Source organism: Phyllobates terribilis, unplaced genomic scaffold, assembly GCF_046119375.1.
Source record: "Phyllobates terribilis strain yellow unplaced genomic scaffold, ASM4611937v1 Scaffold_5__5_contigs__length_657084704, whole genome shotgun sequence".
Lineage (NCBI taxonomy): Eukaryota > Metazoa > Chordata > Amphibia > Anura > Dendrobatidae > Phyllobates > Phyllobates terribilis.
In genome coordinates, this window is record NW_027362765.1 from 572337580 (window position 1) to 572365246 (window position 27667).

The 27667-nt window shown below is 42.7% G+C and overlaps 1 protein-coding gene across 1 annotated transcript; it reads right to left on the minus strand.

The window, feature by feature from the left end:
* Positions 1 to 277: 277 nt before the first annotated feature.
* On the minus strand, positions 278 to 20089 carry LOC141273694 (glutamate dehydrogenase, mitochondrial). The gene is made up of 13 exons (XM_073685950.1): positions 19585 to 20089; positions 14261 to 14341; positions 13327 to 13382; positions 13187 to 13250; positions 10957 to 11051; positions 8339 to 8518; positions 8064 to 8201; positions 5437 to 5574; positions 5274 to 5354; positions 4431 to 4554; positions 4259 to 4350; positions 1800 to 1862; positions 278 to 1449 (listed from the first exon to the last, which is right to left on the minus strand). The coding sequence occupies exons 1-13, from the start codon at positions 19970 to 19972 to the stop codon at positions 1330 to 1332; spliced, it is 1620 nt and encodes a 539-aa protein (XP_073542051.1). The 5' UTR covers positions 19973 to 20089; the 3' UTR covers positions 278 to 1329.
* Between the last annotated feature and the right edge of the window lie 7578 nt (positions 20090 to 27667).

Here is a 27667-nt window from a genome sequence, read left to right on the forward strand (position 1 = left end):
TCATTCTTCTTACCTAGGATACGAGCCTCATGCGAGAAAATCACACCAAGGGTGACACTCAGATCACACTGCCAGTTTGAGCCGAGTGCAATTAGTATAATTGGCCCGAATCTTGTATGAGGGAACGTACAGCCGTGTGAGTGAGCCCTCAAACTGATTTCTAGATCACCTATTTAGCACATTGTCCAACATCAATTACTTGCTTTTTGGCTAGAGTTTCCTCGATTCATAAATGAAAAGTAATGAAATGATTATAAAAAAATAAAATCACAAACAATTATTTTTGTAAAGGAGGAATTTTAATATCGTATTTGATCATTTGTCATGCGGTTACAAATTTCTATATTCTGTGACAAATCTCTTTGGAACTACAGTGGCAGTTTTGATAAAAAAAACAAAAAAAAAAACAAATACATTTGTTAATGCAAGGCTTAAGAAGAAAAACAATACAATATACTTAGGCAAACTGTTCCAGCCATCGATGGAAGATTAAGACAAATCGCTGTTAACTGCTACTTACGCAAAACAAGGTTGCTCAGTGCAAAAATAGACTGAACCATTAAAAAATGGTAATGGCAATATAAAAAAAAAATAAAAATTTTGAAACAATCCTGAAAATCATCCTCACTGCAAGAGTAAAATAAGCCAAAGAGTGACAAGGTTTAAAAAAAAAAAAAAAAAAAAAAAAAAAAAAAAAGTTTGTGTAAAAGTGTTGGATTTAGTCTAAGTGACTATTTACAGGAAGTAATCCCCATAGTAAAATACTAAACTTTACACATGGAACAGAATAAAAAAAAAATATATAGATTTCAGCAGCATAGGTTAAAGGAGGCCAGCAGAGATTAATGTGCAAATACGTCATTGAGAGACTCCCCTGAAGCACTCTACCTAGGGCCTTTCCCATTTTTCCCTAACAAATGCACCGATTTAAGGGCTTTGCAGAAACCAAAAGATCCACATATGCAGTCCCCCACTTGAAGACTTTTTTGTCACAAATACACAATGGCCTGGTAAAGTTAAAATTATTAAACTAAATGAATAGAATTTTTTAAATGACTGTCAAAGCGGGTCCAATAATGTAAGCAACCAATGTAACCCTATAGCCAATGACCATGGCAATACTATCATGGGTCTACAAAATTTTTGCAAGTGTCATTTATCAGGTCTACACCAGTGGAGTAAGGTTTAAAAAAAAAAGAAGGATGGAAGCATTTAAATGTAGGATCCTCTATGATGAGCGAGGTGGAAAACAAATGAAGTCTTGTGGTTATATGTAAACTTGTATATGATATGGAGGGTGATGGATGAGAATCCAGGGGGCCGCCTAGTTTATGTGAAGGTCAGGCCAGCCTCGTTGTACACCTTGAATACTTTCTCAATGGCATTTACATAGGCAGCAGTTCTCAGGTCCAAGCCAAGGTTGTACTTCATCGCAGTACGCATGATTTGCTGAAAGAAAAAGGAGGAAAGTATTATAACCGTTACATCCAGCCGCAATGCCAACGTCAGACAGCCAACGTTACTACATTTATAGAGCCTCCTGGTGCCCACGGTAGCTTGTACCAGTAAAGCTTTTCACGTGCAGTACCGAGCTAGAAGTAGCACCACTGACTACAATCCACAGCACAGTCCCACGGCCAGAAGCAGTGGTGTCACAAGCTGACAGCCTTCAGTGTGACACAGGATGGCTTTAGGCCACATGATGGTGCTCCTCACTGCTGTGCGTTTTAGTCTCTGGACATTAAAGGGTCCCACTACAGCTTCTCTTTTCTTTACTACATTATTATTTTTCAACTTACTCTTGCAGATCGTTCCATGGTATATGCCAGGCCAGAGTGAACAATATCTTTTTCAGAAGCACCCTGTACAGAAAGACAGAATGTTAGACAAATACCAAAGTTCATCCTTAAATTTAAGTTTGTATCGAAAAATAGAAAGTACCATTACCCTACTAGAGACACTAACTCCGGAGCCTTTTTTGGCTTGGCACTCTCTACATGCACTAACTCGTACATCTTCTGACATAGCCAAAGAGTATGCCATAAACTTGTAATAGATGACTGTCACAGCAACGTATGGGAAGGCTGACCATCAGTGCTCCATTTTAGAGATCATTGCAAATCCCATTGGTGGACCCGCATCTCCTATACATCGGTCACATCCTGGCATAGGTCATTCATGTACGAGATAAGAATATCACTTAAAAAAAAAAAACCTGGGTGGAAACCTTTTTATCAATTACTAAGTATATCATTTTAACTGAAAAATATGTAGAAAATTATTAAGCTAACAAGTGCCAACAGCTAAAATGCTTTACTTGGGAAGTTTCAGTATCCTTACGGTTCACAAGGTGCAAAGTGAGGAGAGTCTGCACAGGATAGAATCCACACCAAAAATTAATAAACCTTTGGATATTAAATACATAGCAACGGTATTTTTTGTTGTAGATTTTCTCCATGGCAGTTTGAGACTTCACAAAAGCTTACTCAGAGCACACTAAAAATTAGCTTTTCCTAACAGTAGTTGGGAAACTGGGTTGGTAAAATGTAAAGAACACTGAATAGGTTATTAAAAATAAAATTGAAAGTAAAATTCACATTTATAAAATTCGAGAAAAATCCTTCTTGCCCTTTAAATATATAGGTTTTTGGCAAAGGAGAAACATTTGATAGGTTAGGATCCCAGCAATTGGCCAATTTGAATGTTCGGTACATTCATTTTATAAGTAGATTCTATAGAGAAGTAATGCAGCTTAAATGACTCATATATTTCAGGTTTGCAACTTGCCTCTGCAGAGAGGAAGGGAACAAGAACTCTAGTGCCACCTATTGGAATCAGTGATCCTAAAAGTAAACATCAACCCTTTACCAAGCCTTGCAATATGACTTGGGATAAAAGCCAAACCACACTTCAATTCGCAGAGACTGAGTATGAGATCTGATTGGTCTGTATGAATTTATGGGATGTATACATGTATTTATATATTGTAGGGCTGCTGCACTCCCAGGTCAGAAACTAGTGATTCAGCCTCAAAAGTGAACAGTTTAAAGACAACCTTTCACCATGAACATTGCAGTCTCGTTTGCAAGCACCAAGTTATAGAATAGCGGGACCTGAGCAGATTGATATAGTTTGTGCAAGATGAGATTTAGGATAACCTGTGTATTTAAACCCCTTTTTGGGATTTTTGGTCCAGTGGGCGGTCCCATCAGCGATTAACGGGTTTCCTTGTATAAGAGTGCATACAGAGATAGTCACTGATAGGACTGCACATTCCAGAAAGAGCAGAGGATTAACCCCCCCCCCCTCATCATCCCTTTCATGCTGTACACGTACAAAAAATACTTATACTCACCTTTCTTCCCTGTGCTCCAGCGCTGCGCTGCGGTGTCCTGTTCTGCCGGAGGCTGGGGGAGGAGAGTGGCGCCGGAGTACGCGCGTGCCCATACCGTGCTGTCCAGCGCCATTTTGCTGAAGACATACTGCAAATGTGTCTTCAGTAAAATGGTGCCGGATAGCGCTATGCGCCGAACCGACACCTCACTCCTGCCCCAGTCTCAGACGAAGAGAGGCATCGCGGCAATGCTGCTCCCAGTCAGGAAAGTATGGCGCCGGAGATCGCAGTATGCGTTCAGTGTCTACGCATACCGCAATCTCCAGCGCTATACACTCCTCTTACCTGTAACGGCTCCATGCGTGCTTTTGTCTGGAGCCAGACTGTGCGTCACGCATGCGCAGTCTATAAAGGCTTCAGACATTGACATGCAACCCCGGTTATAATATAGATGTACTCCGCTCCCCCGCTTTATACTATTGTGCCTGCAGATTGGACTGGATGTTTAGGACGACAGATTTCCTTTAAAACCCTGGCATTTCTGCATTCTTTACACAATAATGGCAAGTTAAAGACAACTTATGGTGAAAATAAAAGATACATTTCCAGTTTTATATGTAACCTAGCAGAATATGAGACCTGAAAGACATCTAGTAAATGAAATACTTTTATGCCCAAAAATGACAAAGTATTCTAGGAGTGTTACCTTCATTGGCTAGACAGAACAATTATCACTCCTAGAACACTTGTCATTTTTGGGCATAAAAAGTATTTACATTTTTTTCTGGCTAATATGGTAGTACTACAATAAAATTACTGTACATCACATACGTCTGAGCTTCTCTTATGGATATCTGTAGCATATGGAATAGTAAGTTAAAAGCCATTGCAAATCATTTACACATGTGCAGAAGATACACTTACAGATATTCTAGCCTGGAACTCAGCAGTAGGCACCACAGGAATGGCTCCACCATGTTTGCCAAACTTTCTCTCCAAGCTTTCCTGGACAGACACTAAAAATTAAACATAAGATTTTGTTAATGTGCATGTTACCCGCCTGTGGTCAGACCAAATAGGGATTAGAAATACATACTGAGCAAGTGGTAGTTGGAATCCCGCTCATATTTGAAGGTCAGCCTTCCGTAGCTTACATGATTAAGATTCTTCAGCCACTCAAAGTAAGACACTGTAACACCTCCAGCATTCAGATACAAGTCCTGTTAGAGGGGGAAAAAAAGCTTTCCAATGTCCATCGATTAAGGGGCAATTAGCTTAAATCAGTAAACCAGCTTAAACCTTAAAAGGGTTGTCTGGCTCAATACGACAAGTCTGAAGTCACTGACTGCAGACTTCTAAATCCTCCAGAGCGCACACTGTGATGAGAGGATTCACCAGTACTGGAGGGCATGTATGAGTTATACATACTCCCGGCCAGAGGGCGCAGCCTCGCTCCATGCACTTGCATTGAGTGATGCCACGCCCTGAAGAGTGACCTCGCTCCATCCAAGTGTATGGAGTGAGGCCATGCCCGCGAGCATGTATAAAGCATACATATCCTCCGGCCCTGGCTCAGAAACCAGTGAAGCCCCGCAGCGCACTGCGTGTCTATTAAAGGTGCTCTTCACTCCTATTGATGGTATCTAATGGTGTGGACGGGTCAACATGGCAGCCAGGGACTTACTGAATCCCCCTTGCAGTAGTCTCCGTACTGCTCGGCTCTGTAGGGTATGCATGCATCCATCTTAACAGAGGAGACACAAAAACCTCCCGCTAACAACGGATTGGTTCTGCAGCAGAGCACACCGTGCATTTCATGATTGCATGAAGGTATTAATGCCTTCATTTTAATAAACGATACAAGCTCTGTATGGCAGACACAATGCAAAGATGTAATTTTTGTAAGATATTCATGAAGTGTGTCTTCTCACATACTTACTGGAATCACCATAATATTTCTCTCAAGGAAGATTTTATCGGCTTCAGGAGTTGTAGGGCCATTGGCTCCCTCTGCGATGATCTAATGAGTTAAAGCAAAACAACTTAGTAAAGATGAGAGCAGCTCTGGATTAGGTGTGATCAGTGGACTGGCATCACTGCACCTTTGCTTTAATCCTGTGGGCATTAGACTTGGTCAGCTGCTTCTCGCTGGCTGCTGGGATGAGAATGTCACAGTCCGCTTCCAGAATGTTCCCATCATACGGCTGGGCTTTGGGGAACCCAACAATTGTCCCATGTTGCTGGTAGAATAATGTGAATATTACAAATCAAATTCTTGACAAATATAAACAAGCAATAATTGGCGTGAAGACTAAAGAAAAGCTACTGCCCCCAAGCACTGACCTCAGGCGTTACCTGGTCACCCGTCATATGAACGCTACACCTGATATTAAACTAGGATTACAGCTAGAGCTCGGCACCTACCCTGGGGACATAACCAGGTTCTTCAGTGGCCTAACTAAAACGGATCGCAAGAGCAGTTGAATTCTAACAGGGGGCTGTCAAGTCAAGCTAGATACATATTGGAGTTCTGCCGATGACTTTAGGAGGAGCACCATTTATCAAGGATGGCAAGAAACAAATCCACGGACTGGATTACATTGCCACCTTGTGGTAATAAGCGATGCAATGCTTTACAGAACGCTAGGGCTAATGGTGTCCTCTGCTTTATTCTCTGTCTCCTCGATAGGGTATTTTTACAATTAAAATGGTCCAGCTGCATCCTGTCAAGAAGTAAACGCCATCATATCAAAAGAAAAAAAATATATATCAACTCTATTAGATTAAAAACTCAAAAAAGGGGGAAGAACTAGCAGAATAGATTCATCGATAGATTATGTACACAATACTTCCACTAGGGGGAGCTTTTGCTCCATCCCAATAGGCACAAGAGTTTATACATGCACAGTGCCAAATTGATAAACATAATAAAACCCAGAAGCTCTATAGGAGTAGAGTAGAATGATACACTCCCCAAATTCAAAAATCCATGTCACACTTAAGACATAAGTAACATAATGGCAGTGTGCCCAACATGACAGTCAAATGCTGATCAGAAGGGATTTTTTCATATAGGTAGCAGAAACTCATACATAAATTGAGGTAGATATACATAAAGTGCTGGAGTGAAAAGGAGACAATTAAATGATACACGTTTCGTGCTGGCTTCTTCCAGGGGTTGAGGGGGTTTAGGTGATGGGGTTCAGGGTCTCATGATGGTTTTTATATGTGTATTAATAATGTCCCGCCAGAGAGTCAGACACCCACCCCGGCGCCGGAAGTCACGTCACTGCCCGGAGCACGTATTGCGAAACGGCGTAGGGGTTTTGGGAGGTGAGGCTGTTCACATGTGTGCATCAGGACACTCCTATTGAAAACAAAAAGGTAATGTACCGATCTGTCTTCTGCTAGGATTGGGGTTGTACTATATGCATTTGACTATGGCTGCATGACAATATAGGCACTTTATGCTGCACCTACTATAGGCTGTTATAATGGAGTTAATTTACAAGCACATTTTCTTTTAGATCGCACTTGGCACTTTATTAATTGTTAATTTAGGTTTGTTGTTACCACTGGTATACACAATCTGTATATTGCCCGTTATTTCTCCCTGACTCCTCCCTGTTCTGGAGAAGGGTACCTTCATGTATATTATAATTATATATAGGCATTGTGTCATTGTTACCTTTAGATAACCATATGGCATGAATCTGATGTAAACTAGCTACATTTACCACCTCTCTCTACTGGAGGATTTGTCCCACCCTGTTTTTTGGTTTCCTATTTATCTGTTATTTTATTTAATAAAGTACACTGTTTTTTACTCAGCTAGTCTTTTATCTGGCAGTATAGGTTATGCTGCTAGGGATTATATGCAGATTACAATAAGTGAGGAACATTTTCATGGAAGGGACAATGACATTTGCCTTATTTTATATACTTTGCTACAAATAAGGCAGTATTGTGCGTGGTACTTTTTGTACACTCCTGCTCCTCACCAAAGGAATTAAATGTTATTAAATATTTAATGGTTTCAGAAAATCCCTGTACAAGCTGTAAGTTTGTTTTTTTAGAAACAAACTCTGCTTTATCCACCCTCCTCAGGTCGAGAACAGAGTCTCCGCCGCAGCTACATTGTTATGATCTGCAACGTTTAAACTTAGGTTGACAGCGCTGCACAATCAGCAGCCTACCGCCACAACCTATGAAGTGATGTGCTAGATCAAAAAGGTTAAAGCTATTGACTTGCATTTCCGCTGTAACCCCACAGTACATTGATAGCACAAATACACACAGGTCTTATTATCTACACTAAGTGTCAAACTCTGGCCCGTGGGCCAAATCTGGTCCGTGACACCAGAACCACCAGGCCTATGTGAGGGCCCATTATCCTGGATGGGAGGCCTATGTGAGGGCCCATTATCCTGGATGGAGGACTGTGTTGGGTCCATTTTACTGTATACTGGTTGACCCGCAACTTTGTCCAAGTTTTCATTTAGGCCCTCGGTGTGTTTGAGTTTGACATCCCTGGTGTAGATGCAAGAAGATGTGGAGTTGTTGCTTGGGACTAACAGATTTCTGACCTATAAGTTGGTCAGCAATAAAAGATTGCCAACGACCCAACAGCCAGCACCTACACCAATTATATCAGCAGAACACCTAAGGAAAGGACATCAGTGTGTGCACCCCGGACAATACTTTTAACATCTAACAAGATGACACTAACCAGCTTATAGTCCTCAAGCTCTTTGGGGTCAATGCCATCTGGATTCCAGATTGTTCCATCTATTTCACCAATGCCAACACATTTGGCACCAAAGCGATGAAGGTAACGCATTGAATGTAGACCTACATTACCAAATCCCTGTGAAAAACAAAGCATGGGACAGTCAGATGATTGCTGTTCAAGAAGAAATTCTAGCAGGAAAAAAAAAAAAAAATAGTTAAAAGATCACCACGAGCAATTATTTTTAATCTAATTTACTAGTTTAAATTATTTACCTGAATAACAAACGTTTTATCACCAAAACCTGGGGTCATTCCCAGCAGACTCATGTATGATGCCTCATTTATAAAATTTTCAATCCCATGAAAGACACCACGTCCTGTCGCTGAGATTCGCCCATGAATGCCTCCTTGGCTGATTGGTTTTCCAGTTACACAAGCATGTGCATTAATATCCTAACAGAATGAGGAGAAAGAGAAGACATTTACTCTTCACCATTAGATAAAGTTAATCAGGTCAACAGCAGGCCATTTTCCCCTAATCCAGACAAGGTATATTTTGGAATTTTTGAGCTTTAAAATTATTTTTTGCAATATGTAGAGCTTTATTTCTAGATTTTCAATGTCTTCTTTCCTCCTCTTGATATCAGGAGGAAAGCGGGATTGAGGGCTGAAAGGAGAATTTTTTTTTTTTGTTTTTTTACATAAAAAACCTAACATACCTCTATCACTCACCCCCTTTAACTTGGGCAAGTCTAGTAACAGCAATTTAAAATGGCAGCTTTATTCCCGTATTTTCTCCTGCTTTTTATTGTTTAAATATTCAAAACATTGTGCCCCCCATGAGTTAAGAAAAAATCATTGAGGCAGTTCAACTTTTAAAACTTTAATCAGATATGCCCTGTAACTGGAGCTGTTACATTAGTCCCAGTTACAGGGAAAATTGAGTCTATTAGCTGCATGGTAGAGCTTATCCAAGACTTTTTGGACCCAGCAACTCCTGCCCCCTCCACCCAACGATTACAGGGCTGATGGGTCTTGAGTAGGAAGTGCTGTTAGCATTTCAGACTGTATATGCAGCATTTGTTCAGTGCTATGTATACAATCAAAAAAGCAGAGATGGTAATAATCCTTCTCTATGGGATATCGGGCTATGGCCGACATCTGGCTCCTCACTTCAGCAAGATCTCATGCAGCAGCTTAGTTTAACAGACATTTTAGAATGTCAATGCACGGCAATAATCAGACTGCCTGGATGTTAACCCCTTAAGGACCTTGAGTTTTTTGCTTCTTCCCAGAGCCATAGCCATATTTTTCAGTCAATATGGCCATGTGAGGGCTTATTTTTTTGCAGGATGAGTTGTACTTTTAAACGCCAATCACTGGTTTTACCATATTGTGTACTGGAAAACGGGGAAAAAAATTCCAAGTGCGGTGAAATTGCAAAAAAAAAAAAAATGCAATTCCACAGCTTTTTATTTATTTATTTTCTTTATTACGTTCACTGAATGCTAAAACTGACCTGCCATTACGAGTTCGTAGACAAACATGTATAGGTTATTTTTTATTTAAGTGGTGAAAAAAAAAATCCAAAGTTTGCTAAAAAAAAAAAAAAAAAAAACGGTATTTTCCGAGACCTGTAGCGTCTCCATTTTTTGTGATCTGGGGCCAGGTGAGGGCTTATTTTTTGCATGCCGAGCTGATTTTTTTTTTTTTTTTTTTTTTTTTTATATACCATTTTGGGATAAATCCCATGTTTTGATCGCCCGTTATTGAATTTCATTGCAATGTTGTGACAAAAAAAAAAAAACGTAATTCTGGCATTTAGAATTTTCTCGTTACGTAGTTTACCGATCGGATTATTTTTTTATATTGCTATATCGAGCGATTCTGAATGCGGCAGTACCAGATGTGCATGTGGGAATTTTTTATTATTTTATTTTGAATGGGGCAAAAGGGGGGGGGGTTTATTTAAACTTTTTTTTTTGCTCTACACTTTCTGCGTGCTTCAATAGTCTCCATAGTAGACTATAAGCTGCAGTTTCCTGATGGTTTCTATTGCATACAGGCGACGAGTAGTGTTGAGTGAGTATGTTCGGTTAACCCTTTCGCCGAGTATACTCGGCCGAGCACAAAGTATTTATAGCCTGCTTGGGCTTTAAGTTTTCGTCGCTCCATGAACATGATTTGCAACCGTTTGACAGATTTAATTCATGTGAGGAAACAGTTGCAAATCATGTTCATGGAGCGACGAAAAGTTAAAGCCCGAGCACGCTATAAATACTCTGTGCTCGGCCGAGCATACTCAGCGAAAGGGTTAACCGAACATACTCGCTCATCACTAGCGACGAACAGATCTTCGCCTGTATGCAGGAGAAATGCTCCTGTGCCATGAGCGCCAACCACTAGATGGCGCTCATAGCTAGCGAGACATGACGATCATAGGGGTCCGCTGCAGACCCCGGGTTGCCATGCCCACCCATCAGTGACCCGCGATCACGTGATGGGGGTCACTGAAGGGCAGGGCTAAGGCCACGCTTCTGGCGCGGTTAAATGCCGCTGTCCGATTGACAGCGGCGTTTAACTGGTCAACAGCCACGGGTGGATCGCGATTCCACCCGCGGCTGTTGCGGGCACATTTCAGCTGATTCTTACATCTGACATGTGCCCGATTCAGTGCGGGCTCAGCGCCGGAGCCCGTGATGAACCAGGGGTGATAGCCTATAGCGTACTAATACGTCATAGGCTATTAAGGGGTTAAAGTTTATGGGTGGTCTGCAAGTGATTAAAGGGCAACTACAGAATTACAAGCAAATGCCGGTTCCTTTATTTTCAGTCAGTCTAGAAATGTTTTTGTTTTTTTTTTAAACCGGAAAGAAAACACACAAACTTACTGTATGCCCAATTGTGTTAGCATAAGTGTCAGCAATCCATGACATCTCCCTCTCTCCAGTACTCATATCAGGAGCAGGGACATCAATACCAGGCCCTACATAAAGGGAAGAAAAAAAAATAATTTACATTTTATAGCAGTCACCATAAGGAAAAGCGTTCATAAAGTAAAAGATTAGAAAGGTTGGCCATTTTGTATAACATCTTGTTCATATGCTTTTGTTATCAAAGCTCTACCAATTTCTTATGGGCAGCACAGACTTCAATTTCAGCTTTCTGTAGCAGTAAAAGGCTAGTAGGTATAGGAAGGGGTGGCGGTCTGACATGCTCAATTAAATTGGTCATGCTCTCCAGTGTTTGAAGGGGTTGTCCAGGCAAGATATAGAAGTCTGCAGTGATTCAGGATTCCCCAGTATTATGATTTGTATACCAGCAGTCTTGCACCAACTAGACTTATCCAGCTTCGCTCAACACACTTCTATTGGAAGAGGCTGAGCAAGTCTAGTTGCCATGTGACCACGAGCATGTGAATCACATACATGCAGTCATATGACCATCCGCTCGACCTGGCAATGGTGAGAATCCTGATTCACAGGTCTACAGTTACATGGTTGAAGTTTCCGGTCACTGTCAGTATGTCGTAAAACACTAAAATGCAGGGCACTACATCTATCAAAAATTATCTGGTTATCTTTATTCTATAGTACGTTTTAACATTTCAAAAAAGTTAAAATGTGTTTCCATATTGTGAAATCCAGGACATTTTTTGGTTAACAATGGCATATTTCTTGCAGGAAAGCTGTAGTTTATGGTTAACATTTTATGGTACATGCAATGTCTTGATAGTTATTTTTTTGGGAAGGAGGGGTGGGGACAGGGTGCAGTGGAAGGGGCCCAAGTAACAGAAACCCAGGCAATTGTTTAGCATGTTAATCATATGAGAGAGAAAAAATAAAGAATAATTATTTAAATTAAAATCAGAGATTATCTTATGCTAGCATTTTTTATTTAATATATTAGAAAGATTAGCTTTTTGAGTTTTTTGTTACTTTAATACAATCTTTTTAGCCACTTGAGGGCTTGAGCAATACTTTTTGTACACTTCTCAATTTCAGTAGTTAATACCCCTCAGAAGAAATGAAACGCGCGTCAGGGGTGTTTTTTCAAGGCTCCACACAGGCTTGTATATTTTTTTAATTTTTTCTATGTGTCGGCATTGCCTTGCAGCAGATTTGTTTCCATGTGGGTGCTTTACTCATAATGCATGCTCCAATATTTGAATATTTACTGCATAGAACTTTATACCCTGATGCATCTCTAGTGTCATTTTTTATGGTCACGATTATGTAGGATTTATTCCACTTTCTATGGACACAGCCATTACATAGTACACAGCAGGGCACATTTATAAGATTCTCTCAGCACAGGAACATTTAATTTTAAACACAAATTGTGGAATTTTTTTGCAAGATGTATGGATTAAAAACACTTTAAAATTAACTTTGTGGGGAAAACCCACTTTAAAGATTTTCAAAATGTATTCTCACATGAGCCAGGAGAATTAGGAAATAAAAGTTAATTAACTTGTTACATTTTTTTTTTTAGCTCAGAGGAGAGCCGTGCTTGATCAGGGTTGTAGAATGGAAGTCATCGTGGACGTGGAACAACTTCACTGCAGTTTTTTGGTGTCCGTGAGGATCTCAGTTTTACAGATGGGGGTTGAATTTAAACATATGTACAGGTAAATATTTGGCACCAGGTTAGAGGTGGGATTTGTGTTGTCTCCTGATCTATACACTTGTAATCTACGGATATTCGCATAAATGCCAAGTTTACACCTTCGCACAGAATTATTTTGTCTACAAATACAACTTTAAAAAACGGGTTAACAACTGAACACTTTGTTTTTATTGCATATGGGGCTCTGAAGTGATTAAACAATTTCCCGCAGCAGCTCCACTATGCTTGGTGGGTCACCAGTCGCTGATTGGCTGCAGCTCAATTTTCCGAAGGAGTGGAAGTCCACCCTTATAAAATAGTAAAGGCTGCCAGAGGGTCATGTGACAACAATATCATGTCACCCACCAAAGAGCAGAGAATACTGGAACAGTGGTACTCCAGGAGGTGAATATAGAGGTTTTTTCTTACGGGAAACTGACTTCATTAAGACCGAGTGTCCAGTGGACAACCACTTTAGGTTTGTTGTACATTACCATTTATATGCCAACTTACCAATGAAACCTTTCTTGGCAAGTTCTATAGTAAATCTTCTTGTAATTTTCTCAAGTTCTGCATCCTGTTTAATAAAAGATAAATAAATATATGCATATATTAAGAATAAAACTATATGTATTTATCTATGATCTACTTACTGAGTAATTTCTAGTATTTATTTTCACTCCAGCTTTGGCTCCTCCAAAAGGCACATCTGAAAAAGTTACATTATACAGAAACTAAGATTACACACAAACGTAACAAAATCTGAAGCATAAAAGCTACTTTATGGCATGTGGTGCCTAAAAAAAAAAAAAAACACAGTATGATGACCCTAAAACTAACGGTGATGCATGTAATTTCCAATTATTGGGCAGTACCACATTTCTTCTGCAGCAACCAGCTGCCTTTTCTTCACATAATAGTATTTGTAAATGATGGCTAAGAAGTAACACACACACATTATATCTGAATAAATGTTGATTTTTTTGTTCAAGAATAAACGAATTGTTGCTCATAGGAAAAAAAAAAAAATAAAGACATCCCCTGAAAATAAGCCTCAACTCATCTTTTCGGAGCAAAAGATCTTCTTTTCGGGGAAACCATGTACTTTTGATGTACCTTCCTTTGAGAATCCCAGTGTATGCTGGAACACACAAATGAAGCGTCATTATGGGGGCAGTGAAGTCACTTTCAGGGGCAGCACTGGTCTCAGCAAGCCAGGTATTCAACTTGCAACACACACTGACCATGCGCTCTGTTGCCGGCTCATTATTACTGATCTGAGCTGGCGAAAGAGTGCACTGTTTGTTCACATCATACAGCCCCTGAAATGAAGGTGACCAACGCTTTGTTTCATGGAGGGGCAAGTGGTTGCAGCATTGATGCACTGGGATTGTCAAACGAAGAGTTGTCAAAAAGGAAGTAGGAAAAAAAACAAAACAGTGTAGTTCGGGAAGGATAGGGAATTCTTAATTAACGTATATTAGAAAAAAGTTTGGATTATGGCATTAAATAGATAGGGATTTAAGATAAATTAATTTGTATTTTGGACCACCTCTTTGTTATTATCTTACTAAAAGGCCAGCTTACCTACAACAGCACATTTGTATGTCATTAAAGACGCCAGAGCCTTCACTTCATCCACACTTACTTCTGTGCTGTAACGAATACCTGTAAGGAAAAAAAAAAGTGACATGTAAAATTAGTGTTTACCTAGTACAGGAAACATAAGCTATAGCATATAACCCAATTTATCCCACAACAACAGTCTAAAATTAAACTGGTTAGCAGTTTTGTTTGCAAAAAAAAAAAAAATAAAAATAAAGTAAAATATATATATATATATTAAACAAACTATCTGTTTAACGCTCCACGTGTCAGTGTAGTAAATCAACCTGTAGCGTTCAGGCTATAGCACCAGCCATTTCAGGATTAGATGAACGTTACTGTTCCAAAAGAAAAGTGGAGCGTACAACGTTGCCAAGAGTTACCCTTACACAAACTGCAAACATCTCACAGGAAAAGAAAGAGGAAAGTCTATGAATCACTGACTCGCTGCCAAATATTTTCAACCACTAACGTTTTCCACTCAACAAACCAAATCTAAACTAAAGTGTACTACTCCCTTATGCTAGAAACGACATTACCACATTCCTGATGTAAAAACAGCCAGACAGGCAGTATGACGAGTAGAAAGGTATTGGGATATTTACAGTGATAACCCCAACTCTTCATCACTACACTGCATTGTCAATTACACACAAGTATAAGAAGTTAGGAATGCAAAAACAACTTCTACACATCTTGTCTAAACCTAGAAGAGATTGCTCCAAAGTGCTGGCCATCTCCCCCTACTATCCTGCTGTCCCCTGTGTGAAACTGCCTCTTCAGGGAGGAAGAGGACAGTAATGCTACTGACACTTATAGGAAGTAGCAATCCTAGAAGTCAACATCGACCCTTTAACGAGCCTTGCCAGATGGATTAGGATAAAAGCCAAACCACACTTTCCAGATATGCCTTTAAGGGCGTTTGCCCCTCATCAGTGCAAAGTACTACAGAAAGGCTCATTACAGTGTCGATACTGACTTTTAGGATTGTTTCTTGGGATAGGCGACACTAGAGTTCTAGTTCTCCTCCTCTCTAAAGAGGATAGTTGCACATTTATGTTTTTTAAAAGAGCTCTGAATAGCCTATAGTCTCCTTAAGCCAGTTTGGCAGCCTACACATGGAGAAGCCTTACCTGTTTAATTGCCTGCAGGCCTAATAGAGGTCATGCTGAATAGCGGGAGAAAGGTGTGTCAGTAGCTATAGATGGAGAAAGTTTTCACATCAGAATCAAGACAGATCCTGGACATTAGACTGGTGTTTGCACTAAAAGCAGTGTTAGGCTATGTGCTCACGATGCAGAAATGCCCCGGATTCTTTCCTGAGCGTTTCTGCATCTCCCTGGCAGAAAAAAAAAAATGCATGCGGATTGTACATGCGGATTGTACATGTGTTTTTCTGCCAGGGACAAGCGCATGTCCCACGTTTTTCACATGCAATTTCGCATGCAGGTTGACAAGCGCTTTCCAAGCGATTTTAGCATCACTTGGAAAGTGCTTGACAGCTTGGTCACACTATATAAATCCATACAACCGGCATGGATTTATATAGTGTGACAAAGTTAATAGTAAAAGAATGGTAAAAAACAAACATACTCACCTTCTCCAATGCGTCCAGTGTGTTTGTGCGGCTCGCGGTGGTCTAAAAGGACCTTCCATGACATCATTTAGACATGTGACAGGTCACATGACTAAATGACGTCATGGAAGGTCCTTTTAGACCATCATGAGCTGCCGGGGAGTCAGGACGCATAGCTAAGGAGAACGGGGGTCATCAGAAGGAGAGTATAATTTTTTTTTTTTTTTTTTTTTTTTTTTTTTTCACAGGTCTCCTCTTCTCCAGACCCGGGTACCATCTGCACATTGAATCGCTTAATATCCGCGTGTGCACATGTAGTGGTGCGGATATTATGCGATTCAATGCAAGTCAATGGCGGCAAAAGCGCTGCAATTACGCAAAATTAATGGTAGTGCTGCGGGTTTTTTCGCAATGATAATCCGCAGCATGTGCAGAGCACATGCGGATCATCATTGGGGAACATTGCAGACCTTCTACCAAGTGTTTAAGCGGCGGAATTTCCGCTGCGGAAACGCTTAAAAAACGCATCGTGGGCACACAGCCTTAACCTGCAGTGGAAGAAAAGGGCAGCAGTACTCTGCTTATACACAGGACGTGTGGGAGCACATGTACACTATAAAGGGAGTCCGTCCGTCGCACATTGCATATTAAACCAAGCACAGAGCCAGATAGGAGCGGTGATCCCTATCAAACTCACACGCATAATTAGGGTGCTCGGAGCATCCTCGGCTGAGTGGCCTCAGTACAGCAGGTACAAGCTGATCCCTACAGATGCTGCTAGACAAATTTCGCCGGCCAGACTGGACTGCCCACGTGACTAGTTGGGGTTTATCAGATGTGAGGCTGACAGCGGGGTGGAAACTTTGCCCTCCCACAATGACCAACAGCGGCTCGGTTTGGTTTCATTACATTGGCCAACCTCACATTGGGTCCTACTCTTTATGCTGGGGTCAGGGTGTTCCGTTTTTCTCCTAGGTTATCAAACTATTAAAAAAAAGGTTTTCTGGGAATACAAAAAAATCCTGAATGCCAATAAACATGTCACACTCATTTGTTTGGAGAGGTAATAAGTTTGGAACATTAAAATAGCTGCAGGCTTATTCCAGTGCCTGAAACTGGTCCCAGAATGCAGTGCAGTGGGAGGTGTGGCTATCCCATGTACGGTCGTGCCATCTTCCCACTGCACATGCTCACACGAGCCTGGCCTAATATTCTGGGACAGGATTCAGCCAGTGTAAAGGCGGTGGGCCATTTTAATGCACTATGGTGATAACTTACCTATACAAAATGAGTGCAAAATGTTTCAGAATCACCCCCCCCCCCCTCTCCCTGCCCTCAACTTGGACAACATTTTAAATAAAGTTGCCCTCCTTGTAAAAATTAAAAATGCACACCATACTCCTCTCCCACAGTCGCTGTTCCAGTAATGTTGGCGGCGGGTCTGCCATGGTTCGTTCGACAGTGTTATGCCACGTGGGCCCTGCAGCCATTCTGTGGCAGCTGTTGGGCTACTGCACTTTTAGCGCTGCGGCGGGAGGAAAGTATAGATTTTTTTTTTTTTTTTTTTACAAAGAGAAATACTGAAGGGGATTGTCCAGGTTGTACAGAACCCCTTTAAATGAAAGCAAACACTTCACAAGAACAGAAAGAGTGTCTTATTTGCAGTGTAGTCACCGTCCCTCCCATCTGCCCCATACTCCATGCTACCTGTATGCAAGTAGTAAGAGACAGCAATGCATCAGTCTTCATTAGAAACATCCCTTGGGGTTGTTCCCAGCACACGTGCAGCCCTATGTGTTCTTGTGGTTACAGACTAAAAGTGATGTTTGATATGGCACTCATGCACCATGCCATCAGAGCTTGCCTGCTGGGGACAGAAATCTCCACACAACACCCATCCTGTTGACGCTTTAGATACAATGATAGCAAAAAGGTGAGAAACCCCTTTCGGCAGCAGTGGCTCAAAACCCCCATTCTTTGCTCAGCCCCCACTGCCTCACAATAGCAGGCCTAGCTTTGTGATTGCTAATTTCCTCATCTGATGACCCATTTAGAAGAATTGTAGAAAGCCTAACAGGTCTTTCAGTGCAGCATTTTGTACCAAAACATCCAGCTCCTCAGTCATGTGCGGCCCTACAGTACACCGTAGCCATCTTTCCTGTCGTACAAATTTAGTTCAGAAAAATCATGGCTGAGCCTATTGTGCAGTCACCTGTGCCGCTGAGCACCTATGTAGCACCCAACATCCTTCAGAGCTGGCCAAAAGGCCGTCACCCTGTACTCCCCTTTACTGTATGACTTGCCACTGCTCTCAGCTGCTGCAAACCCTGCCCTCTGAACAGCCTCTGCCAGACTGCCTCTGTACAACCTCTGACCCGCTACCAATGTGACTCATGCTGCACATATGAGACACCTGTTCTGATGCTTCTATAGCTCCAACATACTCTACAGCACAGTATAGATTGTGAGCCCAGTTACATTCTGTTTGTGGAGAGTAGGGAGAAGCCTACAGACGAGCAGAGAGGGTACAAGCTCCATGGAGTAGATACAATAGTTGACTTTGAGCCCCAGACCTCAATGCAGTCCAGAAACGGGAACGATCCCATGATATCAGCCACCACGTCCCTCCACCCCAAGCGCCAGGTCCGTACAACACAACAGCTCAACTAAACCCAAAACCTCCTACATTAAGAGAAAAAAAAAAAAAGTTAGTTAACACAGGCTAAAGTTTTGGTGCTCAAGTATAAGGAGTGGCAGAACTGTAAAGGGTCAAGTCCCACAGGGCCTCCCAAACCTTCACTCACCCTTCACACCAGTCACATTCTTAGTGGGGCGTTTAGAGCCAGTGACGTCTGCCACCTATATACAATGACTGCATTGCTTCCAGCCTACAGACTGACAGCTGCAGATCTGCTGCCCAGCACCAACCCCCGGGCACTGCTATACAGTGTGCAGGACTCTGCCCTAGTATCAGTGCAGCCCCCCAGGGCAGCCGTGGTGATAAAGGAAGACCCCGCATTAGCATCTCAATCAGGGAGCAGCCATTCATGAATGGCCATGTTAGGATGGGGGAGGAAACTTACACAAAAAGACACAAACTTCTTGAAGCTGGAGTCATCTTCTTACTATCCCATAGACGTGGGCTCATGTCCTGACGATCCGGCATATGAGCGGATCAGCAGCTGAGGTCAGGTACATGCAGACGGGGCACAGCCCGCAGCCCCGCTATGCAGGAGGTTGTGCAGCAGCTGAGGTCAGGTACATGCAGACGGGGCACAGCCCGCAGCCCCGCTATGCAGGAGGTTGTGCAGCAGCTGAGGTCAGGTACATGCAGACGGGGCACAGCCCGCAGCCCCGCTATGCAGGAGGTTGTGCAGCAGCTGAGGTCAGGTACATGCAGACGGGGCACAGCCCGCAGCCCCGCTATGCAGGAGGTTGTGCAGCAGCTGAGGTCAGGTACATGCAGACGGGGCACAGCCCGCAGCCCCGCTATACAGGAGGTTGTGCAGCAGCTGAGGTCCGGTACATGCAGACGGGGCACAGCCCGCAGCCCCGCTATGCAGGAGGTTGTGCAGCAGCTGAGGTCAGGTACATGCAGACGGGGCACAGCCCGCAGCCCCGCTATGCAGGAGGTTGTGCAGCAGCTGAGGTCAGGTACATGCAGACGGGGCACAGCCCGCAGCCCCGCTATGCAGGAGGTTGTGCAGCAGCTGCGCCGCCGGGGACTCACCTCCCTTGCAGGGTGTGCGGTGCTGGCTGTGCTGGGCCCGGTAGCCCTCCACCACCTCCCAGTCGCCGTTGTCCCTCTTGATGGGGAAGCTGACGCTCAGGACGTGGTTGCAGGGCTTGATGATCCGCAGGATGCCCTTCACCCGCTTCCTCTTCTGCTCCTCCGTCTCCCGGGTCCTCAGGTCCTCCACCAGCTTGTCCTCCACAATGCCAGCGCCCCGGTCGAAGAACCCCTCCACCATCTTGAAGAAGTTGGGGTCGTCCTCCTGATCTACGGCCTGACTGTACCGGCGGAGGAGCGGGGAGGCAGCGGCCGGCAGAGCAGTGTCTGCAGCGGAGGCCAGAGCACCGCCGCCCCGGGACACCAGCTCCCCCAGATAGCGATACATGGCTGCGTAGTGGTAGGTGATCGGCGCCGGGACACAGGACAGGAGCTGGGGTGGGACAGCACCGCCGAGCAGCCGCCTATATAAGGAACGCCCCGAGCGCGACTCCGGGGGGCGGGGCAGGACGTCCTCTGCTGAGGTGCGCGCTCACGGCTGGAGAAGAGCGCGGCCACGGGAGGCTCGTCCGTGTACTGCGCGCTGTAGGAAACAGGAACGTCTGAGCACAGATACAAAGGGAGGAGGGCGCTACGTGTCAGTAACGGCGGGAGCTGCAGGCGGCACCAACTAGCTGCACTGGGCTATGTCCATCACAGACCATGGCTCTGGTAGTGCCCGGCCATGGCCACTGCCACCTCAGGGACTCCTGACCCATGCTTGTGATGTGTGGTGGTTCCAGCAGTAGGACCCGAGCCCTTACATATCAATTACCCGCCAGTGAATAGGTGATCGATGTTCCCATTCACTCCTCCGTCTGGTGGGAATAACTCAGCAAGTCTGAGGCTATAAACAGAGGTGGGAGGTCTGACAGCCATACACGGGGTCAGGGGTCAGGGCTATGCAGCGTGCCCACCATGCGCTGCGCTCCACATTAGAAGCACAGTGGATGGATTTATACAAATCTCCTGCCCACTCTTATTTCACGCTGTGTATACTCGCCCACGGTGTGGCTTTACGAGCTGCAACATGTCCGTTATTTGCAGCGGAGACGCTAGTGTCCGCAACAGAAATATCCCCAATAGAATGTATTGGATGTGGTAACTCCGCATTGTTCAATGAATATATGTGGATTTACCTGTGTGATCAGACGCAGCGAAAATACGCTGCGTCCAAAGTGCTGCTATGGCCAGATGGTGGGAACATAGCCTATAAAGCAGGGGTGGGGAGCATCTAGCCTGCGGGCTGTAATCATAACGCCAGCCCCAGGAAGATTGTTATGGACCACAGTGCTTGGGAAGTTGGCCCCATGGTGTCGGCCCTTAAATTCCTCAGACTGTGAACATGCGCAGGCAATGTGCACTACTGCTGCGTATACAGCGAAGGATTACATGCCGATGCCACATCCCAGCGGTTCCTGTGTTATGTGTACGCGCCAGCCACGGCGTCTATGTGATGTATATACAGCAGTCTGCTACAGTATATACTAAATCAGTGTTTCCCAAACTCCAGTTCTCACAACCCCCACCAGATCATCTTTTCAGGATTGCCACACTGTCCTAAGTGAAGTATGTTGCAGTATCGGTGTCTCCCATGTGTGACATGTATACACCAGGCCCAGTGTCTCCTATGTGATGTGTACACAGCAGTCTGGTATATACTAAGTCAGTGTTTCCCAAACTCCAGTTCTCACAACCCCCACCAGATGATTTTTTCAGGATTTTCACACTGTCCTAAGTGACGTGTATACTGCAGTCTCGATGTATCCCATGTAGACTTGTATACTGCAGTCTTGGTGTCTCCCATGTGACTTGTATGCTGCAGTCTCGATGTCCCCCATGTCACGTGTATACTGCAGTCTTAGTGTCTCCCATGTGACTTGTATACTGCAGTCTCAGTGTCTCCCATATGACGTGTATACTGCAGTCTCTGTCTCCCATGTGACGTGTATACTGCAGTCTCGGTGTCTCCCATGTGACGTGTAACTGCAGTCTCGGTGTCTCCCATGTGACGTGTATACTGCAGTCTCGGTGTCTCCCATGTGACGTGTATACTGCAGTCTCGGTGTCTCCCATGTGACGTGTATACTGCAGTCTCGGTGTCTCCCATGTGACGTGTATACTGCAGTCTCGGTGTCTCTTATGTGACGTGTATACTGCAGTCTCTGTGTCTCCTGTGTGACGTGTATACTGCAGTCTCTGTGTCTCCCATGTGATGTATATACTGCAGTCTGGTATATGCTAAGTCATTGTTTCCCAAACTCCAGTTCTCCCACCAGATCATGTTTTCAGGATTTTCACACTGTCCTAAGTGATGTATACTGCAGTCTCAGTGTCCTCCATGTGATATGAATATATAAAGCAGTCCTCCCACTGCTTGAGTTTTATAACTGTAAGGCTGTGTGCCCACGATGCGTTTTTTAAGCGTTTCCGCAGCGGCAAAAACGCTGCAGAAACGCTTAAAAAACACATGGTAGAAGGCCTGCCATGTCCCCCAATGATAATCCACATGTGCTGAGCACATGCTGCCGAAATTTCTGCTGCGGATTATCATTGCGGGAAAAAACGCAGCACTACCAATTATTTTGCGGAAGCGCTGCGTTTTCGCCGCCATTGACTTGCATTGGAATGCATGGATTCCGCAGTGCTGTATATGTAGATGCGTATTCCATGCGTTTCAATGTGCGGATGATACCCGGGTCTGGAGGACAGGAGACTCTCCTCCAATCCCGGGTACCATAGAACCTGTAAAAAGAAAAGAATAAAATAAAAAATAAATGTTATACTTACCTTCTGACTGCCCCCGATGCGCTCGTCCTCCCATGCCAGCACATCGCGGCGGACTGAAGGACCAGCGCTGATGTCATAGTCATGTGACGGGTCACGTGATGCTGACGTCGGCAGGTCCTTCAGTGTACCGCGATCTGCCGGCAGATGGGACGCAGCGAAGCAAGACTGTGGAGGCCATCGGAAGGTAAGTATAGATTTATTTTTTTACCATTCTTTCGGTCACCCTATATAAATCCATGCCGTTTGCATGGATTTATATAGTGTGACCAAGTTGTCAAGCACTTTCCAAGTGATGCTAAAATCGCTTGGAAAGCGCTTGTCAACCCGCATGCGGAAATGCAAGTGAAGAACGCTTCACATCCACATGTCCCTGGCAGGAAAAACGCATGTTCAATCCGCATGTACAATCCACATGCGTTTTTTCTGCCAGGGGAGATGCAGAAACGCTCAGGAAAAAATCCTGAGCATTTCTGCATCGTGGGCACATAGCCTTACATGAATTTATCACTGTGAGGAGATATGCAATGTAATATGCATTTGTTTGCAGGACAACTTAAATGCTGCAAAAAGTTCTTTACAAAACTCATCACAAAGTATCGACTGCGCTCCAAATAGACAAACCTGGAAAATTAGTTGCAAGAAGCCACATCATCCATACTACCTAACATCACACACCTCACCAAAGAGAGGTAGTTCCAGCCATCACATTAGGACTGAGTTAATTAAATGCCTGACCAAACAATAGCAGGCACATTTTTGAGTTGATAATTTTGTTCAGCTAGCGAATGAAGGTATAAATATCCGAATGGTCCTTGGCAGAAAAAAGTTCCCCACCCCTCGTATAAAGGAACCATCAGATAAATATGTCTGAATGATAGCTGTTGCAATGAAAACTGAAAGAGACCAATTAACTATAGAACGCCTCTGTGTACTCTGATCGCTCTCCACAGCAATTATCACTCGTCATATAAACAGCAGCACACTTCAGAAATGCTTATCAAAGCTCAATACTTTGTGACCCATTCAGCACAATTGTCTGTACAATACATAAATAGCCACCATATTCACTGTAGTGGGCTCACTCCAAATTCCAGGTGTCCAGAAAAGTTAAGGTTATACCGTCTTGTGCAGAGACAGATTGAAGCGACATTTCTGGGTCCCCATTTTATTGTTTACATTGAGTAACAGAAACTATTTTTTTTTTTACTAGAAAAACCGATGCCACGTTGATTTATAAAAACAGACAGACCAAAAGTCAGATAAAAAACACTAAGTAAAATCTGTTTTTCTCATATACAATGGGCTTTTAAGTAATTGAAATGAGGATATCACTTTAACAGAAATAACTTTGTCCAGGCTCTGACCCCTTGAGGTGGAGATACAGAAACAGTGGCTAGCTTCAGAGCTGCACTGTAAACGTAACTCCCATAGTAATTAACAGGGTTGCATAAATTGTGCAGCCTGCTGTACTTCATTGTTTCTGGAATTCTTATTCTTTTTTTTTGGAGGGGTTGGTTGTAAATAGCGTTGCTCTAAAGTTTGTGGCTTTTTCCATATCTCTACCTCCAGTGGTCGGAGTGTAGACAGAATTATTACCGTTTCAGTCAAAGGCCTAATATGCCTTTCCAGGACGCATAGCACGCACACTGCAGAAAAAAGAACTGGAATATCACTTAGATTGTGGTTTCATTTCTCACCAGAGAAGTCGATCCTTAAAATGCAATACATTTGGGGGATGTAAGGACATTGCTTGGTCATTACCGCCACAAGAATGTATGGACTTTGGGGACCATAACCTGAAAAATCAAAACCGCAGAGTAGACACCAATTGTTGGTGGGTACTCTACTTGGAATATAATGAGCAAACGCAAAGCCAGGAATGAAGCCAGGGGTCTGTCAGCCCTAGGAGAGTGGTCAGGAATGTAGCAATCAAGAACATTTCACAGGAGCTAGACAAAACACAATCCATTTACAAGGCTGAGGGCAAAGTAGAGGTCAGGATCAAAGCACAATACCTTGCTAAATAGAATTTGGTCCACAGACAATAGTCTCAGGCAAGATGCCACCGTAGATACCCAACCGGACAAGATTTCAAAGCTTATCAATTTGACACCACAACCTAACATGTAGGAAGTCTGGAATCAGAATCTGCAACCAACAGAAGGATTTTTATTTCTGGATCAGGGAGAAGATGAGTTGTATAAAATTCAGAGAAGTTGGCAAATCTTTTGGTCTTCGATATGACCTGGTAGTGTCCCTGATCCATGAGGATTGCTGCAAAGATCTAATTGTGTCACGACAATTTGATTGGTCCAAAGTTATATTGCATAATGGCCAACCGACAAGGTCCCTATGTGTTAGGCCTTGGGCCTTGTTCTGACTAACGTATTTTACAACCATTTGATGTCCAAGTGCAAAACGTATACAGTGGCATATAAAAGTTTGGGCGCCCCTGGTCAAAATTATTGTTATTGTGAACAGTTAAGCAAGCAAGTTGAAGATGAAATGAGCTATAAAAGGCCTAAAGTTAAAGATGACACAGTTACTTTGTATTGTAGGCAAATTATATATATATATATATATATATATATATATATATATATATATATATATATATATATATATTTATCTTTTACATTTTAGAAATTACAAAAAGGAAAATGGGCTGATGCAAAAGTTAGGGCACCCTTGGAGATTTGTGTGCTCAGATAACTTTGACCAAGGTTTCAGACCTTAGCCTGTTAGGGTTATAGTTTGTTCACTATCATCATTAGAAAGGTGATGCACATTTCCCAGCTTCATAAAAACTCAGCCTCTTCTAACCTTGTCCAAAAAAACAGCCCTGGGTTCTTCTAAGCAGCTGCTTAGCCCTCTGAAAATGAAAAGAATGGAGGCCCATAAAGCAGGAGAAGGCTGGAAGAAGATAGCAAAGCATTTTCAAGTTTCCCTTTCCTCAATTCGAAATGTAATTAAGAAATGGCAGTAAAACAGGAACAGTAGAGGTCAAGAAAAGGTCTGTAAGACCAAGCAAAATTTCATTGAGAGCTGCACGTAGGATTGCTACAGAGGCAAATGAGAACCCCCACTTGACTGCAAAAGATCTTCAGAAAGATTTAGCAGACTTTGGAGTTATGGTGCATTGTTATATTTCTCAGAAAAACCTGCCCATGTATGGCCTTCATGAAGAGTCATCAGAAGAAAACCTCTCCTGCATCCTTACCATAAAATTCAGCATCAGAAGTATGCAAAATAACATCTAAACAAGCCTGATGCATTTTGTAATCAAGACCTGTGGACATATGAGGTTAAAATAGAACTCTTTGGCCACAATGATCAAAGTTAAATGTGGAGAAAAAAGGGCACAAATTTTCAGGAAAATAACATCTCACCAACCATTAAGCATGGACGTTGATGAATCATACTTTTGGGTTGTGTTGCAGCCAATGGCACTGGGAACATTTCACGGGTAGAGGGAAGAATGGATTCAATGAAATTTCAACAAATCCTTGATGCAAACAGAATGGCATGGTAAAAAAGCTGAAATTGAAAAGCTGATGGCTTCTACAAATGGATAGTGATTAGTGCTGAGCGAGTATGTTCTGTTCCGTGTATGCTCGGGCCGAGCTCCGAGTATTTACAGCTGCTCGGTGATAAGGTTAAATCGCTCCCGTGTGCATGATTTGCAACTGTATGACAGCTTTATTACATGTGAGGAATGCGTAAGAGATAGACATTCCTCACATGTAATAAAACTGTCAAACAGTCACAAATCATGCACACGGGAGCGATTCAACCATATTACCGAGCAGCTGTAAATACTCGGAGCTTGGCCCGAGCATACTCGGCGAAAGGGTTAATAGAACATACTCGCTCAGCACTAATAGTGATCCTAAACACATGTCAAAATCCACAATAGACTACCTCAAAAGACGCAAGCTGAACGTTTTACAATGGCCCTCACAGTCCCTTGATCTGAACATCACTGAAAATCTGTGGCTCAACCTCAAAATAGCAGTGTGTGCAAGAGGACCCAGGAATCTTCCAGTTCCGTAAGAATTTGCCAAGGAAGAATTGATGAAAATCCCTCAAACAAGAATTGAAAAACTCTTGGCTGGCTACAAAAAGCTTTCAAAACTTTCAAAAGGGGGTACTACTAGGTACTAATCATGCAGAATGTGCAAACTTTTGCATCGGATCATTTTCCTTTTTGAATTTTTAAAATGTAAAACATGAAAAGATATATATATTTTTTTGTCTAAAATACAAAGCAAATGTGTCATCTTTAACTTTAGGCTTATTAGACATTTCATCTTCTTCCTTAACTGTTCACAATAACAGTAATTTTGACCAGGGGTGCCACTGTATCATATGAAAGTAGAAACACTGGAAAGACAATTGAGCGCAAAATAGGGCTTTAACTGGTTAAAATAAATGCAAAATTAAAGCGCTTATAATAATAATAATAATAAATAAGTTGCAACCTGCAATTATATGAAAGCATATACCAGCTGCTGCACAACCGTGGCTCAAAAGACCAAACCTGGATGCAATAAGGAGTTCAAACGGTTTTTCACTGCGCTGCTGGTCATCCATGTGGAAAAGACGTCTGAAAAAAAAAGGATTCCAGTAAGGATTTTTTATTATTGTTTGTTACAAATAAAAAATCTACGTGTTTCGAAGTCTCTCCAACTTCTTCATCAGGTATCACCCACCCTGATGAAGAAGTTTGAGAGACTTCGAAACGTGTAGATTTTTTATTTGTAACAAACAATAATAAAAAATCCTTATTGGAATCTTTTGTTTTTAGACGTCTTTTCCACATGGATGACCAGCAGCGCAGTGAAAAACCGTTTGAACTCCTTATTGCATCCAGGTTTGGTATACTGTATCATATGGACAGCACACGCACCAATGTTATTGAATGTGCTACTTCAGCTGAATGTTTTTTTCCCCTCACATAAACCAAGTGTGAACATGAAAAAGGAATAAAAAAAAACGCAGCTTTCACTAGTTTTAAGTTTTATAGATGAGACTCATAACAATGACCCAATATGTAAAAATGAATGGATGCAATACAAACACCATCTACACAGCATCCATTTTTAATGGGTTGCAAACATTACAAAGAAAACTGTATTGGGCCTTTTAATATTTTTAGACTTGTGGATGTAAAACACAGACATACAGAACATCACACCAAAAAGTCATTTTTTCAGTATTAACAAAATAAAAAAAAGGATGAAAACAATAATGA

What these genes read in the sequence shown, in the direction of transcription:
- LOC141273694 (XM_073685950.1), bottom strand. Translation starts at nt 19,972, where the DNA reads ATGTATCGCTATCTGGGGGAGCTGGTGTCCCGGGGCGGCGGTGCTCTG. An exon ending in ATAAAACGTTTGTTATTCAG is followed by an intron (nt 8,202 to 8,338) that starts GTAAATAATTTA and finishes TGTTTTTCACAG; the next exon opens with GGATTTGGTAATGTAGGTCT. An exon ending in AGTTCCAGGCTAGAATATCT is followed by an intron (nt 1,863 to 4,258) that starts GTAAGTGTATCT and finishes CTTTCTGTACAG; the next exon opens with GGTGCTTCTGAAAAAGATAT.